General features: G+C 28.8%; 1 protein-coding gene across 1 annotated transcript; it reads left to right on the top strand.

Moving 5' to 3' along the window:
- Positions 1 to 342: 342 nt before the first annotated feature.
- Positions 343 to 5,045, top strand: LOC107878194 (cytochrome P450 704B1; the record flags this gene model as incomplete). Its single annotated transcript, NM_001325103.1, is given in 6 exon segments — positions 343 to 666; positions 1,219 to 1,434; positions 2,175 to 2,453; positions 2,845 to 3,234; positions 3,996 to 4,196; positions 4,780 to 5,045. Coding segments are annotated over 6 exon segments (1,541 nt in total), but the record flags the coding sequence as incomplete, so codon positions are not given.
- Between the last annotated feature and the right edge of the window lie 15,737 nt (positions 5,046 to 20,782).

Below are 20,782 nucleotides of genomic sequence, written 5' to 3'. Positions count from 1 at the left end.
CACGTGTTATTAATCAATAGGGGGACTTGGGGAAATGGAGAAAGTGAAAATGGAGAGAGCCAAGTCCCAAATAAAATGGACAACATAAATAACTGAATTTAAAGTATAAATTTAAATCATGAATTCTCCTTTGCTGCCGGTGAATATTACACCAAGAAAAATGGTTGAGATGAATATAAGTTTGGTTGAAGACACAAAGAACGTGGTTATATTTTTCAATTCGCACAACATGCAAAGACCATTGACAATTTTGTAGAAAGCTCACCCGTAACCTGTGCCTAAACCACTTCACATAATCCTCCATATCTCTATATATAATATTAACACACAATTTTCACTTCTACATTCCATAATTCCCAATATTTCTCATAGCTCATCGTCAAACACAACATGGGATTATTAATGTTGTTACTTTGCTTGGTTTTGTCTTGGACATTCATCAAGACATTTAGGCAGAAAATTAAGAAAGGCCCAATAAATTGGCCTATTATTGGGGCAGGCTTAGAACAATGGGTGAATTTCGACAGGATGCATGATTGGCTGGTTGAGTATTTGTCTCAATCCCCAACTGTTGTTGTTCCTTCCATGACCACAACTTACACTTACATTGCTCATCCAACTAATGTTGAACATGTTCTCAAAACAAACTTTTATAACTATCCAAAGGTTTGCGATACACTCCTTCATCTCAAATTATATGCGAGTGAGTTTTAAAATAGTTATTTCAAATTATTAGTTGTTTTAGTAAGTAAAAGAAAAAATTACTTTTCTTAAAAAAAAAAAAAAAAAATTTACACTTAGTAGGGATCGGAGTATTATTTTGAAGGCTACAAAAACCTAAATTATGAGTGATGCTATAATTTTTCAAATATCAATGAGCATTAAAATAATAGTAAAATAATTTTTCAAATGCTATGATATTAATGTTTATAAAAAGAATCACGATAGGTCATTTAAAAGGTAAGAGTACTTGCTTTCTCTTTAATGTTTCTTCATCATTATCCAATCACCCTGATTGATTAAGTACTCATTAGCCTATTGAGATTGCTCTCTTGAACTTAGAAAAATAAAGAATTAATTTAAATAGTCGTCTACCAAATTGTTTTAACTAAAATAGCTTGAGGATATATAGTATTCATAAAACTCATATATAACATGTGTATAATATATTGTAGATTGCCTAAAGGAAATAAATAATGAATTTGGCTGATTATACAGGGTGAAGTGTATCATTCATATATGGAAGTTTTGCTTGGAGATGGTATCTTTAATGTGGATGGTGAGCTTTGGAGGAAACAAAGGAAGACTGCTAGTTTTGAGTTTGCCTCAAAGAATTTAAGGGATTTCAACACTATAGTTTTTAGGGATTATAGCCTTAAACTCTTTAAAATTCTCAATCAAGCATCTTTCAAGAGTGAGCAAGTAGACATGCAGGTGAGTTATTGAAGTTTAATGTGACGGTATTTGATTGGCCACAAAATTTTTTTTTTTTTAAATGACTTTGAAACTAATGATCTAAAACAGTTGCATAAATATTTGTGAAAATATAAATCATATCACTGAGGACAAAATTAGAAATGTAAAGTTAAATCTGTTTTTTGTTGAACACCACGTTGGTTCTTTGGGTGGACGGTCTATTTATAGTCTTAGTTAATTTTCATCTCATGAACTAACTTTTGAAGTTGAAGCATCAGAGTCAGGCTCACCTCAATTAATCATTTCCCGATGTTGGCCTCAATCTTATGTTGTCCAGGCTTCAGATATCAGTCCTGGAGATGTGGGTTGTTGAATCCCGCAATGGTGGTTTAGGGGTGGGGGTGGTCTTTTTAAAAAAAAAAAATCAAACTCCTTATATCATAGATGTGCAAATTTTTTATTTTTATTTTTATTTTTTTTTATTGAGTTTGACATCCCAAACCTTAATGAGAAAATTATGATCAATAAGAGTGATTCCTATACGGACTGGTTTCTTTATATGATCTTAAGCAAGTTGGGTTAGGCCCAAAATCCATATCATTAAATCATTTGCAGAAAAGAAAAAGAGAAAGAAGGAAAAAGAAATGTGTCATTCATTTTTGGATACTAAAAAAGGCATCACATAAAATAAAATAGAGAAGTATAATTTTACTCCGTTTTGATTCTGTACTGTTGCTAAAGAACAATTGTTTTTCCAGGATCTGTTGATGAGGATGACTCTGGACTCAATATGTAAGGTTGGATTTGGTGTAGAGATAGGAACATTGGACCCAAATTTACCAGAGAATAGCTTTGCAAAGGCATTTGATGCTGCAAATGTCATTGTGACATTAAGATTCATTGACCCTTTGTGGAAAATCAAACAATTTCTCAACATAGGATCAGAAGCCATCCTTGATCAGAGTATAAGAAAAATTGATGATTTCACATATTCTGTCATAAGAAAAAGGAAAGCAGAGATAGAAACAAATGACAAAGTAAGCTCATAGAAACTTTTCATACTTATGGTTTAGCTAAATTATAGCCTGTTTCCCCAAGCTTCTAGGAAGCCGAAACTGCTTATTTTAGAGAGTCGAGATATTTGTTCAAGTTTTTAGAAAAATTAAGCGATTTTGAGTAGTAGCTGACACTGATTCAAAAACTGAAAGAAGTAATTTTCTTTCTAGAATCACTTTTGCCAACACACGAAATACTTGTTTTGTCGACACGGTATTTTTTGAATTGATTAGCTGAATACAAACTGCCACTCTTCAAAAGTACTTTTTTGAAAAACACTTTTCAAATTAAGCAATTTTCTGAAAGCTTTGGCCAAACAATATTATTGGTCTTATACTATGCTAATTTCTTATTGATTTTTAACATTACCAGATTAATAAGCATGACATATTGTCAAGATTCATAGAATTAGGAAAAGACCCTGAGAACAATGTTACTGATAAAAGCCTAAGAGACATTGTCCTGAACTTTGTCATCGCGGGTCGCGATACAACTGCAACAACTCTGTCTTGGGCTGTATACATGATTATGACTCACGAGCACGTAGCTGAGAAGCTCTATGCGGAGTTGATGTCATTGGAACAAGTTCGCGCTAAAGAAGAGAACATGTTATTGCATCAGTATGATGCGGAGGATCCTGAATCAGTCAACTCGAGAGTGATACAATTCGCATGGCTCCTAAATTATGACTCATTGGGAAAATTATACTACCTGCATGCTGTGATTACGGAGACTCTTCGATTGTACCCTGCTGTTCCTCAGGTTAGCTACCCTGCTTTTGTTGCAAAATTCATCACACATTCTTATCCATTGGTCACATTGATAGGATTTAAGCTATGTATTACTAAAATCACACGTATTTCTCAAGGAATTTTCAGAAGAATTTGTGGGAGAAATGCTACTTGGAAATTGTTCCTTACCGATTTTCATCAGAAACTCCAAATCACCGATCACATTCTGACAGAAATGTCCTTGGAAAATTTACAGATTTCAAGCAACTTTGACAATATAGAGATTTTTTTTGCACCATCAGTGAATTTTATCCTGATATAGTGGATCAATACCATTTTTACACCATCAAACCGCAGAACTTACACTTTATCTGATATAACCACTAGGCGAATGAGCTAATTTTAATGTCACCAGGACCAACTGATAAGAATGTGTGTCAAAATCAGGCCGAAGTTTAGCACGCATACATTCTTTATCAATTGGTCCCCGCTCAACTTTAATTCATAGGATTTATGTTATTACTACTAGAATCACGCGTATTTTGTCAAGAAATTTCCAACAAAATCTGTGCGGAATGTGCTCGTTGAAAACTGTTCACAACTGATTTTCGTTAGAACCAAACTACCGAATGTCTTTCAAAAATCCACATATTTCTAGTAGTAGAGAGAAATTAGAAATTTTTTCACACTATCAGTGAATTTTAACCTAATATAATAGGTTAATACCATTTGTACGCTGAACCTATGCTCTAATTGATATAAGCACTAGGTAAATGATTTTAATGTCACCAGGATCCTAAGGGAATATTGGAAGATGATGTTTTACCAGATGGAACAAAGTTAAAGGCTGGAGGAATGGTGACATATGTACCTTACTCTATGGGAAGAATGGAATACAATTGGGGCTCTGATGCAGCTTCATTCAATCCTGAGAGATGGCTTAAAGATGGGGTTTTCCAAAATGCATCTCCATTCAAATTCACTGCTTTCCAGGTATATTTAAACTGAAGAGAACAGAACGATTTTTGCATAAAAAACTGTTCACATAAGAGCAATAAGAGGATAAAAGAAGAAGGTAGACTAGAGGATAGAGCGACTCAATAAAATCATATCATAACAAGAGGTCTTTAAATGTATTTCATAAAATTCATATATTGATGAATCAAAATGACTTAATGCTCATCTATGGATCAACCGAACTAGACGAAAGAGAAATAACCAACTCACAAAAACTAACTACTCATCCCAATATCTATGAACAAATTGTAAAGGAAAAGGAAAAAAAATATCTAACTTGGAACTTTTGTTAAAATTATCCATTATATATTACAACATCTTGGGGTCATTAATTTTTTGGTGCTTAAGCAAGGACTTGAATGACCTTACCTTAGAGCCTGCTCTGACTAAGTAGCAAATATATAATTAAAGCTTCCGACCTAGTCGAACCTTGTAGCTTCTCAGATCCTATAGTTTTAAGATTCTACTAACTATGTACACATAACATTTCCGAACCCATAAATCTCAAATTCTGACTTTACCTCTGTCAATATAACTACATTCTTCATGCATGTTGCAGGGAGGGCCAAGGATTTGCTTAGGGAAGGACTCAGCATATCTTCAGATGAAAATGGCACTTGCAATTTTGTGTAGATTCTATAAATTCAAGTTGGTGCCTGGGCATCCAGTCAAGTACAGGATGATGACCATTTTATCAATGGAACATGGTCTAAAGCTTACAGTTTCATTGAGATCTTGAAAATCCAAAATGTGTAAATGTTTATGCTGGCTAGATTTTAATTTCAAATTGTAACTAACTTATATGGTTAAAATAAAGTCTTTCACGAAACCAGAACAATTGGAAGTATTATTGTCACTACAGATTCATCTATCATTCTATCATGTATTTCTATTTTAAGTTCTATGCACTGACGGTTTAAAGCGTATCGATATGTATCATTCTTGTCCACTTAACAGACATTACTATTGAAAACATGAATTTTCGACAAATGTTTTCCCTTTTGAAATATCATCGAAAATAAGATATTTTTGATAAAATGCCAATTGGAAATTCACATTCTTTAGTAACGAATAATAAGAAAGATATGAAGGATATAAAAAAGACTTGCAGCTATAAAATATCTTTAATTAAGTACGTATCAATATAATATTTAGAACAATGATTGCCACTTACCTGATTTTCTTTCTTTGGCGAGCGAAGTTCCTGTCCTTGTTGAGTGAGTAACGCCCGATTGAGTCTTACTCCTAACATAGTCATAGTAGATCCAACATGTGAACATGAGAAAGAAATCTTAGCCAAAGAAAACTTGCCGTTTTTCTTATATGAATAATTATTCTCCTTTTCTTGAGAATGAAAAAGTTGATAAAGAAGAAAAATTGAAATGTAGATCGAAATAATGTGAAAGTAGGAAAAATAAGTTTCAAGAAAATGATTTTTCCGTGAAAGTAGGAAAATTAAAACAAGTTCTACAAAAGGTACTCTACATTGATTATCTCCTCTTCACTAATCCAACCCACTCATCTTCACAACTCTACCCCAATTCACTCCACCCCTATCCAAATCATTTAATTTTTAGGAAAATATTTTTTCGTGAAAATAAAGAATATGTGAAGGAAAGAGATATAGCGGCAAGTCATCCTTGGCTGCATTTCACATTCATCATATCCACATGCAAGACCTACAATGACAGCTACATATACAGCTTGTTATAATTATCATCATGAAGACACATAGTAATGGAATAGAGCCACCATTTAAATAAGTATATGGAGTAATTGCTCTCATAGGCATGGAAATAGAAAAATACAAAGTGTTTTGAGAGAGAAGGAATTAACAAGGAAAACCCTATACGTGCTTCACTTATATGTGAAAACTACTCTTTATTTTTAGGTTTGTTCCAGAGAGAACAATTTTTTTCACTTTATCCCTACAAGCAATATGCTTTTAAAGGATACTTTTGCTATGTATATATTACTACTACGTAAACTCACGAGTGAGCACACAGCTAAATCAGGCAGCTGAAGATTGTATGCCTACTTTCTGTAGCCAGCTGACGATTGGATGTCTACTTTTAGTTGTCTGCTTCAATACATTTTATAATTTATATTTTACATTTTAATTTAATTATTTTATTATTATTTTTAATATTTTATATATTTAAAAATTATATAAAAAATATTATAATTATAATGGTTAATAATTTAAATTATTTGGAGACACATAAAAATATTTTGTTAACTCGAAATTCTATCAGTGCAACATAAATTAGAATATATAATTAAAAAATTTTGTAAAGAGTAATATAAATCACAATAATAATTAAATTAAATATTTGACAGATGAATAAGTGTTATGAAATATAAAATAAGAGAAGAACAAGAGTAGAGAGAGAAGAGAGAGTAATTGTTATTTCTTTTGAGGCATTCTGTTGGTGGGTCTTTTTTAATGACGAAAACCCTTCTATTTATACGAGAGATTACTCCTAGTTTCTCTCTAAAAGATAGATATTTCATAGCCTGATAGATATCAAATAGATGATCTTATCTATACTTTTGATAGACATTCACTATAATGTAACAACATTTATAACACTCCCCTTTGAATGTCTAATTGATAGCTAATGTACCTCGTTAAAATCTTACTAGAAAAAATCTAGTGAAAAAAAATCTAATGAAGGAAAAAGAGTACACACCTCTAACAATACGCATATAGGCTGCCTCATTAAAAATCTTACAAGGAAAATTAGTGGGACAAAATCTCGCAAGAAAAAAAAAAGTACAGCACCTATTAACTCCCCCTAATGAGAACATCTTTGAGTCTTTGCATCCTGGTCTTGTGCATCATCTTCTTGAAAGTTGCAGTTGGAAGAGACTTGGTGAATAAATTAGTCACATTGTCACTTGAATGAATCTATTGCACATTAATATCACCATTCTTTTGGACCTCATGTATGTAGAAAAGCTTTGGCGAAATGTGCTTCGTTCTATCTCCTTTTATGAATCCTCCCTTAAGTTGTGTTATGCATGCTGCATTATCTTCATATAAAATCATGGGTACTTTGTCACATTTCAAATTACATTTTTTGTAAACGAGATGTATCGTGGACCTCAAACACACACACTCTTGGCTTGCTTTATGAATAGGTATTATCTCAGCATGGTTTGATGGAGTGGCTAAGATAGACTGCTTTGTATATTTTCAAGATATGGCAGTGCCCCCACATATGAACACATAGCTTATTTGAGATCAAGTTTTATACAAGTCAGATAAGTACTCAGCACCATCATAACCAACAAGATCGATCGGGAATACAATCTTTAGAATAAAATAAGCTCATAGGTTTGATCTCGTTCCGATGTAACCTAGTAGAAGCAGAACTATACCTTGTTAATAAATTGATCGAATGGATATATCGGGCCTTGTAATAGTTACAAGATACATTAGTACACCAATTTCACTAAGATATATAACTAATCCAATCTGGTATATTTCTCATCCCAGCAAATAATCTATTGTTTTTGAAAACTCTCCAAGAATTTCAATAATTTTCAAGTTATAAATTTATACAATATAAGGATTATAGATAAGTTTTCCAAAAACTATTATATGCTTCAAACATTTTGAATCCTTAAAAAAGTTTTCATGTTAATTTTGTCAAGTGGCAATATTCAACATTTCATGATTGACATCTTCAAGTGTTTGAATTGCAAATCAAATAAGTTTTATGCTTACCAAGATGCATCCTTTCATGTCACTTGATAAATATTTCTACGTCAGCATGCTTAAATAAACATAGAATTTCGATCCTCATAATCTTTCACAATATTGCGTCAATATTGTATCAAAGATATCATTGATGATATATCATTCTGTATCGATTCTCAATGTGACATAGCATTTTGAGATCTCATCACTTCATTATTTTTAGGTACCTGAACCTCTCATAAGGTTTCATGAAGTGTTATGTCGTAGGCTCTTCAAAAGCACATTACCTTCTGATTATGATTATTTTTTCCTTATCATTTTCAAGGATTATTTTATTTGGAATCGATTGGTCTATCACATCTCATGCATGCATCGACTTTATCCTTCAGGGACACAAAATAGGAGCACTTGCAGCTTAAATATGAGATGCTTTGACATTTGACATGAATTACCTTTTGAATAAGGATCTGATGATAATTCCTAACATACTTCATAGATGCTTATAATCTCCCCTTATGTTAGGAAAACTAACATACATCATCCATCTTCTTTGAGGAATCTATCTTTGTGCATTATGGTATATTCATTAATCTTATACTGCACATCAAAACTATTAGATGGACAACCTTTAGTTCCTGACTCAGAACCAACTTTGAGGGGAAATTAATTATAATCTATTGGCTTGATGCATACAGGTGTTTTTTTATATAATATTTCAAACCAACACATAAAGTTTTTTTTCTCATTAGCAATGATTCAGCTATTTATCGAAGGCATTTAATGTCAAACAGACATTATCTAGATGAATTGTCTTGATTACACAATCTGAAAATTATGCTCTTAAATAAATTTTATTGAGCGAGAAACTTTATGAATGTCAAACTGCAAGTTGATAATGAATGTACATGTAATCATCTTATTGATGTATCTTTTCAACATATAACATGATAGGTGAACGAACCCTTATTCACCTTTTATACTTTTTAGATTTTGAGGGATCAAATCTCAATATTAGTTGGCCCAACCAACTTATCATGAGAACAAGCAACATTAAAAGTTTAAAGCATTTTCTAGTTCTTCAATATATGTTTAATAATCACTATGCACATCTTTGGGATGTCGCAACTGTTCATTTCAACTTATGAACTTATTTGTACTAGTAAACTTCAAGTTGACCATGGCATGTACTTTTTCTTTAGCAAATTTCAAATATACTATTACATAAATAAACAACATAGTTACTACTTCTGAGCAAATTGCAGAATATTTCTTCTCAATTATTCTACCTCTTTCGGAGGTGAGTTATGGTACCATCACAATCAAGTGCACATTTGTATTAGTAAGCTTTACTAAATATTATCACATTCACCTAGGGAATGGATCTGTGCTCATAACAATCAAAATTCTCATTCTCAAAAATGAAATATAATCGTGCCTTAAGCCTATCAAATTATGATAGCTTATAAATTCTTTCAAAATATTGATTATTCTAGAGCAAATCGAAGTGTGCATATGATGTAGAGAATTTTTTCTAACATATCTTATAATAATAATAAGCGTGTGAAAATATTATCACTTTTGATGATTATTATCATATTCATATTGTCCCTCCATGCTTATATCCATACATTTAATCACTTGTCTTCTTTTAGACATATTAAGCACTGCTACCATATTTCCTTCAAGAATGGAGCAAGTTGTCAATTTTCAGATTCATCATATATTGCTACAATATTCACTTCATGGAATAGGACATATCAATGGATATGTTTCATGACTTTTCACCAAACACCCATGATTTTTCCTTATCCATCGTAATATCATCAATATGGTATATTGAGATTTAAACTCAATATCTTATTCATACAAAGGCGTCTTAGGCTATAACTCGATGGGACTTGAACCCAATATCTTATCATCATGGTACATTGGAACTTTTAACCCAATATCTTACCCTCTTAATGAGATAAGACTTAAATTCATCATCATATCTTTTAACAATATTGTTCTTCATGAACAAATTTAAAGCATAAGTGATTTCAAATTAATTGTTTTTTTTTAAATACAATAATAATTATATCATTAGTAGCAAACGACAAATAACATAAGAAATTAATAACCTTGAAATTACCTTTAGAGTTTAAATTTATAATCTCACCTTGATTGGCAGAGTCTCGTGATAATGTGTTATGAAATATAAAATAAGAGAAGAACAAGAGTAGAGAGAGAAGAGAGAGTAATTGTTATTTCTCTTGAGGGATTTTGTTGGTGGGTCTTTTACAATGAAGAAAATCCTTTTATTTATACGGGAGATTACTCCTAGTTTCTTTCTAAAAAATAGATATTTCATATCCTGATAGATATCAAATAGATCTTATCTATATTCTTGATAGACATTCACTATAATGTAAATACATTTATAACAATAAGAAAATTGTTATGACTTTTTCTAAGTTCTATCAATGTCACATAAATGGGGATAGATGGAGTAACATATATTACTAGAAAATTACATCGAAAATTGTATAAATCATAATAATTAGCAATTTAAAATATCTAAAACTACATAACAAATTTGATGGACTTTCTAAATATTCCATCAATGCCCACATAAGTAAGACAAAAAGAATAACATATAGTATCTGAAAATTATGTAAAAATGTTATAAATAAATAATTAATAACTTAAAATATTTTAAAATCATTAAAATAATTAATTGACTTTTCAAATTTCATCTGCATCACATAAATTAAGGTTAAAAAATAACATACACTGGACCCGTATTGGCACGAGCTCCAATATCTAGTACATAGATATATGTTCAAATATAGATATGTGTGTGTGCGCGCGAGCACGTGTGTGTCAAAAGAATTTCTTTCCTTTTAAACTATATGAATAATTAAATACCGTCATATGAAATTAAAATAAAATGGCCATAGACTAACCTCGGGATCCAACTCACGACAGTAACTTTAAATTCTGGACTGGGGACCCGACTCCTGACCTCTTAAACTACATGAGTAATTGAATAGTGTCATATAAAAAGAAAATAAAATGGTTACAGACTAATTGGGGATCCGACTCCCGACACTAACCCCTAATTTTAGACATGGGATCTAATTCGAGACCTAACTCCCATCACCGACACTAAACTCCCGACCCAATACTTGACTCCCATCTTTGATCTAAGATATAGGACTCAGGATAGATCCAACCTTGACTCCAGACTCGACTCCCAAACCTGACTTGTGGATCCAGAATCCTGACCTTGACTCAGAACTCGACACCCTAAACTTGATCCGAAAATAAATCTTGACACCAACTCATGATCTAACCTCTAAACAGGAATCGGGGGTTAGGTCTTGACCGACTCCAAACCTTCGACTTTGACTCGACCCCGACTTGGGACTCGTTTCCCTGCCCTAACCCCAACTTAGGTCTCACTTTAGGTTCTAGATTAGGAGTTGGATTTGGATCCCTATTCTGGAGTCGGGTCTAGTCCTAGGTCAACCGTTAAGATCAGGTCTCGAGTAAGAAATCGGGGTTAGATCTCGAATCAAGAGTTGGATTCAGGGTCAGGTCCCGATTGGGATTTGAGGACTGATCCCGAATCGAGAGTTGGGGTTGATTTCCGGTCAGGAGTTGGGTGGGTCTCGTGTCAAGTCTCAGGTTGGCTTCTGTGTTAGGTCTCAGGTTGGGAGTTGGGGTGGAGTCTCGGGTCCTAGGTCCAAGGTCAAAAATGAGGAGTCAGGGTCGGGGTCTGCATCATGAGTCAAGATTGAGTACCGAGTCGAGAGTTAAGAGTCGGGGTCGAGTCTCAGACTGGTTATCGGTGTCGGGTCCTGGATCTCATGTGAGGAGTTAGGGTATATGATTGTGGTCGAGTCTGATGTCAGTAGTATTTGCCTATATTTTACCTAGATGCTCTTGGGACAATATTTTCTTCTTACCAACCAAACATTAGAAAAAAAATATGAAAACTATTTATTTTTCAAGAAAAATTTTTAGGGAAATACTTTTCATGAAAAATATTTTCCTTCATACCAAACACACCTTATAATTAGTAAAAATTATAACAGGCAATTAAAAGTGATAAATAAGTTTGTCAATTAAGTGAAGGTCCTTCAAGTTTTAAAAATTAGGTAAAAGTGATATATTTTTTTAATTTTTTCTTTTAACATTTTCGCTCCAACAACTATAAAAGTTGTCTCAACAACTATAAAAGTTATTCCAACAATTATTAAAGGTGTTCGACAACTGTGCAAAGTTGATCTACAACTGAATAGTTGGTGAGATAACTAATGCAATTGTTGAACAATTATCTTCAATTATTTGAGCGAATTTACCTTTTTAACATAATAATATTACGAGACTCAATTATTATTTTTAATTAATATAGGACTTCTCAACTATTTTTTTTTCCATAACTTAATACTATAAGAGTTGGGTTGATGCCTAATTAAACCACCGTTCTGAAGGTAGCTTTTGAGTTTTTGACTAAAAGAAAAAAGAGGGAGAGAGTGACACAGAGATTTGGTTACATATGATGATGCTAAAGAAAATGCACTTTCTGTTCTTGAAATGATGATGCGATTTTAATTTATGTGACATTAAAAGAAATTATGAGATCTAAAGTTTAAATATTAATCATAAATTTAGATATAAAGTTTTAAATTTTTAAAAATAATATTTTAATATTTTAAACTTATATAAAATGTCTTATAATCAAAATAATTAATATATTATTTAAAATATTTTAAATTATTAAAAAAATTTCAGCAATATGAATTTGATCAATAATGAACCAATGGCAATTAATGAGAAAGTATCAACTAGGTATGCTTTGATCATAAAGGAACTGCTCACACGATGAGATTCGTCACGTATGGTTAGCAGCATGCGACCGGAGTCAGATTTGGTTTTTCGATTCCTTAGACAGCAAGAATAGTGTTGGTCTGATGGAAATTATCTTATCCACTCTATTTATTTTAGTTTAAAAAAATTACTATCTATTTTATAATTTAACTTTTACGAGAGAATGATAATAAACTTTTTTATAATCAAGCCACTTTAAAAATAATTATATGCTAAGTAGTTTGAATTTTTCATATTAAAGGAACACAATATAGGTGTGAGTATGGAATTCATATTTTGATCATTTTGATCAGTCGATTTTGAATATTATAAAAGAAATTGTTGGTGTAATTAAATAAAAGTTAAGGTAAATTCAAAGAAAATGATATACCTCTGTATAAAAAGATTTCGATGTTAGGCATTTTCCTTTAACTCCTTTTGAAATTTTTTTTTTTGATCAATAGCCTCTCCTCGGTATACTTCATAAGTTATTCACGTAATGTCTCATAATATAGACATATAATTTAATTTCAAATATTTAAATTAATTTTATCAAATTCTCTCACATATAACCGTATATGAATTTGTACCCTTAAATCTAAAAGTTGCGAACTGTAATTCAAACTTCAATTTTATTAGTAGATTAATTGAAAAGTGTAATTCAAACTTCAAGCCTTATAAAATTACAGTACATTTTCTCTAATTTCATAAACTTAAATTAGAAAAAGAAAATTCAATAGATAAATTATAAAGTACATATTTCTTCCATTTTCTCCAATTCCTCCGTATTAACATTAGTAGAAATTAGCTCATAATTTTCATAATCGATATATTCATATATTGAAGTTGATTGTGTTGAAGGATCTCTAATTGATATTATATCTTCAAGCCCATTTAATCCAATCCCTGCATTAAACTAGAACACTCATGTCGTTGCTCGCCAATGATTCTGATCTATTGCCTTTCTTGGCTAAATAAACTAATGGAGGTCACAGTGGTTATCTGAACATTTAGCTGCACATCCCTCACAATTATTTAATGTACGAGATATCGTCTTTTATTATTTTTCCGCCAGTTTAACGTGCTGATTCTACTTATAAAGGGCTTCGAAATCGGTCTCAAATAAAACTTAAGTTCATCAAAGTGTGTTTCTTTGTTGTATAGGTATCTTTTAGACCAAACAGATAAATTATCTACACCGTGGATAGGCACACTCTATGTGTCTCTTTATATTTTATTTATATTTATTTATATTTCCTTTTTTCTATTATATAGAAGAGGTGGTTTCGACCACCTCTTACGTGATTACCAAAATAACCCTCTACTCTCATTTAATTACATATCATATCCCAATATATAATAATTTCATTATTTCATTATAATGGTTTAAATATTTAATATATTCTATTAATTTATATTAATTAACTATAACTACATATTGGAAGTAAAATTTTTTTATTTATTTAATTGACTATCATGTTCAAAACTAACTTGTTACCACAAATCACAATAATTAATAACTTAAAATATTTAAAAGACATATAGAAATTTTATTGACTCTCATTATTTTAGCAATGCCACATAAATCGAGATAAAAGAAAAAGTAATGCAAATCATAATAATTAACAACTTAAAATATTTAAAAGATATATAAAAATTTTAGTTGACTCTCAAAATTGTATCGAAGCCACATAAATTGGGACACAAGGATTAAATATATAATTTGATAATTACGTAAAAATTATTATAAATCACAATAATTAACAAGTTAAAATACTTTTTTAAAAATAAATAAAAGTTCTATTCAACTATCAAAAATTTATCGGTGCAGCATAAATAATGACAAAATAAAAAATTATCTTAATTAATTGCAACTAAATATTTAAAGTAAATCAATTTTATTATTTTAATTGACTTAAAATAAAAAATTATCTTAATTAATTGCAACTAAATATTTAAATAAATTAATTTTAGTATTTTAATTGACTTTTATATAGAAAATTAATCTTTTTATTTATTTATTTATTTTATTAAATTTAAATTTAACAAAAAATTCTTCTTATATAGAAATACTAATATTTAAACTTAACTTTAAATTTTTAAAGTACAAAATTAATAAATTTAATAAAATAAATTTCTAATGAATATTTTCTTAGAATTTGTGTTGGGTCAATATGTATCAAGTTAAAAAGAAATAAAGAAAAATATATAGTAAAATTTTATTATTGTGAAAGATAAATATAATGCACTATCCAATAATGTCCAATAATATCATACTTTGCATATGCAAATATAGCATCCCGGATTTAATTAATATACTATTCCGATGAATTATCAATGATTGCTATTGGATATGATAAAATTATATTAATTTTTATAGTAATAACATAATCAATCTCTCTTAATTAATTATTATGAGTCATCTAGATATTAAGAAAATAAATAATATTTCATAAAAATAAATAGACATAAAATGCAAAATTAACTCTTAATATTTTAAATTAAATTTTCGTCTTTTGAACGATGATTTTATTATATCACTCCTTAGTATAAGTCATTTATGTATTAGAAAAATAAGAATAACAAAATGATATGTCAACATAAAATATTTGATTGATTATCAAAATTATATTAGTGTTACATAAATTGGGACGGGATAGAAGAAGATATAAAACAACATATATTATTTGAAAATGAAATAAAAAGTACTGTAAATAACAATAATTAACAAAAAAAAAATTGACTGATTTCTGTTTCAGCTGCTTCAATCGTGATTTTAATGTAAAGTGATGTTTAAAGAGGGTAAAATGGCATAATGAGATTTAAAGAGGATAAAATGTATGTAGTAAAGTGTGAGAAGAATAAAGCATAAGTAAATTTTATTACTATATTTTAATGAAATTAAAGAAAAGACGTATAAAGATTATTTGCAAAAGATTTTTACAAACTAATTTAAATATAAATAAAGTAAATTTAGGTACAAAAACGTGTATCTATCACAAATTTGTTACCAAATACTTCTCATTTTCTTAATATTAGCAAATCTTCTATCAAATATGTGTAGTCATCTTTCTCAACTTTTTACAGCTCCTCAATATTAATTAAAATTTCTCTGTTTTAAAAATAAAATAAAGAAAAGAAAATCTCAACTCTTCCTTCTCTATTAAAAAACAACACTCTTTTCTTGTGTTAAAAATAATAATTAAACAAAACATTAGCGAATCTAAGCTGTGTATTCTCTTTATCGGGTAAGTTTACATAATTCTTAATCTTTGCAATATTGAAAATCAATAATATGCTGGATATTTGATTTAAGTTATTTCGTCAGATTTACGCCTATTCTTTCTTTATATTTCTGATCGCAAAATTCAACAAGAAGGTTAAAAAAAAGTTTCAATTGTGATCCCCTCAGCTCAATCATACTAATGAAAATATTCTACCGTTCAAACTTTCTACTCCAAGATAAATCCTAAAACTTAAAAATTGCAATCCACATGTTCTACTGTTGGGCCCGTGCTGACACGGGCCTTACACTTCTAGTATTATAGAAGATACACTTTCAACATGGCTGTTTGTTGGTATTAAAATTAAATTTAAGGGTATTAATGTCCTTAAAAAGAACTGTAGCATCAACTTAATTGTCTTTTGTGCTTTGTTATTTGGACCACATTAAAAGTTACTCCCTCCGTTTCATTTCATGTGTCGCCATTTGATCGGACACGGAATTTAAGAAATAAGGAAAGACTTGATTATGTTTACCAAATTGTCCTTTTATCAAAAAGTGTGCTACTATCTTTTTTTTAATTAAGCGGGACTAACAAGGATAAAAGTGGAATTGTGTCTTTAAATAGTTACCAAATAAGAAAAAATGATATTATTTTTGAGACGGACTAAAAAGGAAATGATGACACATAAAATGGGATGGAGGAAGTATAAGAAAAGTTCATTCTCTTCTATTTAATTACAGGACTTGCCACAAAGAAAAGCCCATTCTTTATTTCTTTTCAATTTAATTACAAGACTTGCCATGAATTTTTTTTACCAAAATACTATAATATGTGGGTCCTTTTAGCTTTTTATTCATTTCCAACGTTATTTTTTTTTTGTTTCTTAAGGTATCCACACGGCTGACAGCCGTGAGACTAATCCTCCATTTCTACTGTCAGCGCACTAAACGGTAGAAAACTGACCACAGAGTTTTTTTCATTCACCAAAGGTGGGAATCGAACCCTCAACCTGTTGCTTAAGGGGTGAGGTGCTGAACCTATTCATTTCCAAAGTTAAAGTAGGTAAATTAATTAATAAGATGATAATTTATACTAATAATTAATTATAATTAAAAAATATATTCTTTATTTATTTTGAATTTATTATATTTAAGTAAATTTATTAATAAAATGATAATATATTGTAATAATTAATTATAATTAAAAAATTAATCTTTATTTACATTTCATATAAAAAATATAATTTATTTTCATCCTTATTCGTTCTATGAAATACTATTTTGCTTAATTTAAATTTTTAATTTATAATTAATGAAATTAATTAGTAAAATAATTTTTTTTTAAGATTTGTGTCAAGTCAGTATATACCGAGAAGAAAACATTATTGAATGTAGTGGGCCCCATCAAAAATTTTCTAAATCTAACATAAATTAAGTAATTTTGAAAAATTATAATTTATATTAATTAATTATAATTTATATTTAAATAAATGTTATTTAATTTTTATTATTATACTAAAATAATATATAGAAAATATTGTTTTATTCATTTATTTTAGCAATTAAAAAAATTAATTGTTTTCTTCTAATATTAACCTTGTGATTTAGTAACTCTATCAACTACTAAATATCAAATTTAAGTTTTAAAACACATTAATAAAATTAATTTAGTAAAATAAATTACTAATAAATAATATCGAGGACATGTATCAAGTCAATATGAACCAAGTAAAAAAATAGAAATATCTTTAATAAATTGGCATAAATTGTTAATAAGATTTTACTTTGGTCTAATCAATTATATATTAATAAAATTGATTAACATTAAAAGAATATGAACTTATGACATTATTATTTTTCTTTAATAATTGAGAAGACTTTATATATATGAAAAAAAAAAAGATCAAGAGCATATAAACATATTTTCATTTTTTTTTATTTATGTGATCTATTTTGAATAAAAATATGATCTTTCATTTTCATAATATTTATCTTTCATGTGATTTAAAATAAATTTTCAGTAATAGAAAATTAATAATATTTTAATAAAAAATAGACATTTTTCACATGTCTGTTTTAGTTGTTTCAACCGTAATATAACTATATTATTTTAATTAATTATTATAAGTCTTCTAAGTATTAAAAAATTAATAACATTTAATTAAAAAGATCAAATAGACATAAAATGATAAATTAATTCTCGATGTTTTTAATTAACTTTACGTCTTATATGAGGCTCACTTAAAAAAATTCACAAATATTTTTATAATAATTTTTCTATATCCCTTCAAATTAGTTATTAGACGTCATTTAAGACATGTCTGCTTCGTTGATTCAATCGTAATTTTACTATATCACCAATAATTTATTATTATGATCATTTAAGCATTAAAAGATTAATAAAATTTAATACAAAAGAGTAAAATAGACAAAATCATATGTCAACATAAAAAAATTTGATTGACTATCAAAATTATATTAGTGTCATATAAATTGGGATGGGACAGAGGAAGGTATAATGTAACATATATTATTTAAAAATGAGATAAAATGTATTGTAAATAATAATAATTAATAAAAATATTTAAAAAATTGGCTAATTGCCAAAATTTTATCCGTGCCGCATAAATTGGGACGAAGAGAGTATTTATATCTTATTAAAAGATTATGTAAAAAAATTATGAATCGCATAATTAACATTTTATAAATTTTAAAAATATAAAATATTTGGCTGACACTCAAATTAATCATTGTCACTTAAATTAAAATAGAAAAAAAATTATAAATTATAATAATTAAAAACTTAAATTATTTTAATAATTAATTATCTAAATTCTATTTATGTCACATAAGTTGAAATAAAAAATAAAATATATTGGGCCTATGCTAGCACGGGCGTGCATATCTAGTAAATAGAAGTAGTGGTTTTGACATGTCTGCTTCAGCAGGTTACTTGCTCCGTGATTTTACTATACCACTTTTAATTAATTATTATAAATTATTTATATGTTAAAAAATTAATAATATTTAATTAAAAAATAAAATAAAGATTTATGACATGTCTGTTTCAGTCATAATTTTATTATATCACCCCTAATTAATTATTATAAATAATTTATATATTAAAAATTTAACAATATTCAGTCCGTGATTTTGTTATGTCACCCCTAATTAATTATTATAAATTATTTATATATTAAAAAAAATATTTAATTAAAAAGATAAAATAAATATTTATGACATGTCTGTTTCATCTACTTTAATCATGATTTTACTATATCATCCCTAATTAATTATTATAATTCATTTATGTATTAAAAAATAATATTTAATTAAAAAGATAAAATAGACATTTATGACATGTCTGTTTCATCTGCTTCAACTATAGTTTTACTAAATACCGCCCTAATTAATTATTATAAGTCATTTAAGCATTAAAAAATTAATAATATTTAATAAAAAATATAACATAGATATAAAAATGATAAATTAACTCTTGATATTTTAAATTAACTTGACGTTTTATATGAGGTCTACTTAAATTTTTTCACCAGTATTTTTTATAGTAATTTTGGTATGTCACTTCTAATTGGTTGTTGTGGGTCATTTAAGACATTTATGCTTCGCTGCTTCAATCGTGATTTTACTACGTCACCCCTAATTAATTGTTATAGTCATCTAAGCATTGTGCCACTTAAATTGGAATAGAAAAATATTATAAATCACAATAATAAAAAAATTAAATTATTTTAAAAATATAATTGACTATCGACGAACAAAACTCTAGGCAAGGAAAGTAACATATATTATTCAAAAATTACATAAAAAGTATTTAAATTATAGTTTAGGGGGTAGTACCCAATTACCCCCCAGAACTATACCCTAAAAGGCTATGACACACCTCAACTTAAAGGGGGTCATATTACCCCTCGAACTATTTAAAAGTGTAATTTTGACACCCTTAGTGCCTACTAGGGGTGCGCATCGGCCGGTTCGGTTCGGTTTTCTGTGTTATTGGTTCAATTTATCGGTTTTTGATTTTTAAATATGTAAAACCAATAACCAACCAATAAGATATTTTATTATCCATTTTGGTTTATAGATTTTTGGTCCTTAACGTTTCGGTTTTCGGTTTAACAAATAAGAAAATACTTATAAAATAGAAATAGTAATAACTAACTTAAAAAAATGAAATCTTAGTTACCGCCAAAATTCTACGCAATGCATTTTAGTTTACAAGAATCTCTAAACTTGAACTGAATATTAGTTAGAAAAAAAAATTAAATCCTAATTGTTGGAAGCTATAAATGCTTCAATACGATATTAGCCGAGCTTGATATTGTGTCTTTGTCTGAATAGGTTAATACTTTGTGAATCACTGAATTATGAATAAGTAGGGATAACATAAATATATAGATTTATATATATATATATATAGAGAGAGAGATTTATATATAACATAAATAGGGATAAAACATAACTTAGTGTATCCTTATTGGGTTATCGGTTTAACCAATAACCCAATAAACTAAAACCGAAATCGAACCGTTTACCCAATAAATTATTTTATAAAATCAATAAAACATTGTTAACCCAATAACCCAATACATTTTTATCGGTTTGATTTATTGGTTGGTTCGGTTTTTGCACACCCCTAGTGCCTACGTGACACATACATGGCACAACACACTAAATTGTCCACGTAGGCACATGTATGTGCCACATAGGCACTAAGGATATTAACATTACACTTTTAATTAGTTCGGGGGGAGGGGG

The sequence above is a fragment of the Capsicum annuum genome, chromosome 1, assembly GCF_002878395.1.
Source record: "Capsicum annuum cultivar UCD-10X-F1 chromosome 1, UCD10Xv1.1, whole genome shotgun sequence".
NCBI lineage: Eukaryota > Viridiplantae > Streptophyta > Magnoliopsida > Solanales > Solanaceae > Capsicum > Capsicum annuum.
This window is presented reverse-complemented; position numbering and strand designations above follow the sequence as displayed.